Here is a 3,847-nt window from a genome sequence, read left to right on the forward strand (position 1 = left end):
ACCTATATAAACTTGGCTACCGTGATTGATATAATTTGGATATAATTTGATATTTTTATACATACAATGGGTGATCATCTTTATCGGTATCATATTCTTCCAAAATCAGTTTTCGAAGTATTTTCATGAACTTACTAATTCCTGAGCATTGCTGTAGATCTATAGTAAAACTATATTAAAATAGTAATCCAGGTAAAATGCAGTAGACTAGATTAAAACACTTTAAACCTTTAAAATAAGGAGTCTCCATACCTTTAAGGTCAGTCCAAGAGTAAACCCTTTGTCAAAAGGATTAACTGATACTGTGTAATGTTATACTGCTTCAGTTGTATTATTGTACATTTATTTTTTTAATGGAATCTCTTTTTGTCTATACAAAATTAATAAGCGCAAATATTACATATAATACATAATAATATATGTAACACACACATATATTTTGGATAAGCCCCAGTCTGATAGAACAACCTGAAAAAAATGACCATCTATCAGGATAAGGTCACAGTGCGTGATCTTTCTTTTTATCATCTCTATTTATTATGTGTGCATGTTTGCTACCAAATTCTTACCTTGACACAGGGTGGCATGGTTATATTAAGGTTACACAGTACGTGTTGTGTGTCCTCATACTTGGTGCATTTCCGCAGAAAAGACAAAAACCCGGAGGCATCCTTGTTACTGTCTCTGACCTAAACATAGACAGAAAACAGGTAGACAGAGACGAAGAAAGAAAAATAGAATAGAAGAATGTGGAGTGAGGGAAAGGAGGAGAATGGAAAGACAGAAAAGGATGAGCAGAGAAGAGTGGGAAGAGAAATTGAGCAGAAAAGATAGAATAGAGGAAGATAAGATGGGCAAGAAGAAGAAAAAAAAAATCAAAAAGAGCACTAGATCCCTTAACAGTTGTCCTGAGCATGTGGCGCAGTAACATGGGACGAGAAGCAGGGGGAAACAGGGATGGAAGCAGTCCACAGGCAGGCAAGAGGGAGAGATTTACCTGCACATTTTACCTGGACATCTGTCAGACCAGACAGTTACAGAGTGACCGTGAGAGAGAGAAAGAGAGACAGTGAGACAGACACATACAGACAGGCAAGGCCGCAAGATAGGAAGGCAGGCAAAGAAAGTGAAGGAGTCACAGGGCATGCAAACAATTACCCAAGAGAGTTGACAGCTAGACAGGTAAGTTGTTTGTTGCTTGGCTACCAGTATTCATCAAGCTGATTCTGAACAATACTTGACTTATCACATCGACAGACACAGATGAACGGAAAAACAGTGATATGGAAATTACATAAATATGGTCACGGGACAGGCATGGAACGGCTCGTACACACAATATATAACATATACGATCAATAGAAGAACAAATACACAAGTCATCAATGTAATGTGGAATAAAAAGAGATGAAATTATGATGCATTTGATAAAGAACTTAAACACAAAACAAAAACACTCTATCAAATCAGATTGCTGGTTTTTATTACCTTTACATTTCAAACAAACAAAGCACAATGAAAATAAAAAAAGAACAAAAGGACTCACAATGACACACCATGCCAAAAGCTAACTGAAGAAACTGAGAATCCCGAGATCCGATGAACAACCTGACATTCCAATATTTCTAATGTTTATCTTAACTTTACTGCCTGGAATATCTCTCAACTCTATGAAAAAAGGTAGCATATTGCAATTATAGTGCACCAATTATACTGCTGTGTTTAATATGCAATGATTGCAGAGTGAGCACAGGACTGTACTATTACCTACGTGTTTACATCACTGATATGAGAGTGAAAAGCAAACACAAAAACCACCATATGAACGCAGTGTTTGAGTCATCGGCAGGTGCTCATGAGTGTAAATAACTGGTGAGAAGGTCCTTGACATACTGTATCCAAAAACGAAACAACACACACTTTTGCACATGTATACACACACACACACAAACAAACACACAATACTGTAGCAACACGTAGCAAGTGATAAAGAAGCAGGCATATGAACAAGCAGCTAGGGACAGACCTTGACAGAGACAGGCAGTCTGTTATCTCGGAAGGCCTGGAAGCTGAAGCTACGAGGCTGCTGAGTGGCCTTCCGAATGGGCACCAAGTTCCCGGAACACTCCAGGTAGAGAGGCATGCCCTCCATTAGCTGTGGAAAATATAACATAAAAGGGAAAAATGGAATTGCTTTTTTTCTAATAACATTTCACAAGCACTCGTTCATAGGGAATTTATGCAGATTTCTCATGATACAATACGCTGTACCCAAAAAACCCAAACAAAAGAATGATCCATTGTCTTTCTAGGTGCAGCAAATGCAATCTATAACAAAAATGGCAAAAACAAGGGCAAGAAGCAGGTGTTGTGCCAAAAAGTGATTGTCTGCCAAAAACTGATTTCTGGTATTTGCCAAAAACTGATTGCTCGTATTTAAACTGCTATAAGTAACTTGTTGGGCTATAATATGTGAAACATACAGTATGTCAAATGCACCCCTCATGGATGACCACAAACAACATTCGTGTAACAAGGTAGAAGCCGCAATCAGTTTTTGGCAGCGACTTTTATAGAACCTTTATTTATGCAGTTAAAAAAAATCTCATTAACATTAAAAATGTATTTTGTAAGATTAAGTTGGACAGCAGAAATGGCAACAAATATTACAATAGTTCTGTAAAAATATTTTAAGTGGGGATAAAGGACCGGATTGGTTATAATGTAAGTACAATAACACAGATTTATAAAGATACTTGAAAAAACAGATAATTTTTTAATTCTATATATAAAACCCCTTTGTAGTCTATTTACCAACATGCGTAAAGATATTACACATTAAAAATACACGGAAACATTGGAAATCAGTTTTTGGCAGGCAATCGCTTTTTGGAACAACACAGGTATACCCTGGACAGGTCACCGATCCATCTCAGGGCTAACACACAGAGACAGACACCCATACTTTAGGACAATTCAACATATTCATGTCTTCAGACCGTGGGAGGAAGAACATGCAAACTTTACACCAGGGGTCTCCATCCCCCGGTCTCCAGTCCCAAACCGGACCCCGAGAGGGTTTTCCCCCAGACCGCAAAGCATTTCCTCATTTACTATGTAGCTAGATATTTTATTCCTGCCGGCTGCCATGGCTGACTTTTGAACAGGCGTGATGGGCAGCTATGTGGATCAGTGACTTTCTAGTCCACACTCCAAGCCAGCTGGTGGCGGTATTGCACCACCAACCACCAAAAAAAACGCTAAAGAAGAGCAACCAATGCGGGCCCTTCAACACAGGTTGCTAAGTTACAGCTTGGGAGCTTGCACTTGCCGACAGTAGAATGATGACTTGGCGGTGCACAGCTGAATGAGTAAAAAAAGATGGCTTTATCAAAAGCATGTATAGTGGACTATCTGACATTTAAAGATGAATGGACAAAATTCGCTCACAGCTGACTAATGAACATTTGCATGCATGCTTAAGAACTGCATTGACCCCATTTCACCCAAATTTTAAAATGCTAGCTGCAAATGTACATGCAAATTTCTCTCACTGAAGTGAGAGCCAGCACTGTTTTGCAGTATGTTTTAAGTTACATGGTGTTGAATTTGTCAAACATATTTACTGCACCGTTTTAAAGCACTTCTTAATTTTCCTGAAAATTGAGGGGTTTTTTAGGTGAATTGTTTGCACCTTAATGTTGTCCCAAAAAGTTTATTCTGTTCATCTGGATGTAATGTTTTCAGTCATCCAAGTGATTTTTTTAGTGTCAGCTGACTGCAGGTTTCCCCAACGTTACAAACAGTACCTTTGCACAATGACTAGCCCACTGAATGAACAATGGGC

The 3,847-nt window shown here is 38.5% G+C and overlaps 1 protein-coding gene across 5 annotated transcripts in view; it reads right to left on the reverse strand.

Moving 5' to 3' along the window:
• LOC102212508 (ankyrin-1-like) overlaps positions 1–3,847 on the reverse strand; it is a 78,861-nt gene that overhangs the window by 17,398 nt on the left and 57,616 nt on the right. For all 5 annotated transcript variants that reach the window (XM_005729338.2, XM_013909869.1, XM_013909871.1 and 2 more), the window contains 2 exons: positions 2,027–2,155; positions 570–689 (listed from right to left, as the gene is read on the reverse strand). In XM_005729338.2, coding sequence (XP_005729395.2) covers positions 570–689; positions 2,027–2,155 — 249 coding nt within the window. The remainder of the gene's footprint in view (positions 1–569; positions 690–2,026; positions 2,156–3,847) is intronic.

The sequence above is a fragment of the Pundamilia nyererei genome, unplaced genomic scaffold (assembly GCF_000239375.1).
Source record: "Pundamilia nyererei isolate P.nyererei 1_Seehausen unplaced genomic scaffold, PunNye1.0 scaffold00032, whole genome shotgun sequence".
In the NCBI taxonomy this organism is placed as follows: domain Eukaryota; kingdom Metazoa; phylum Chordata; class Actinopteri; order Cichliformes; family Cichlidae; genus Pundamilia; species Pundamilia nyererei.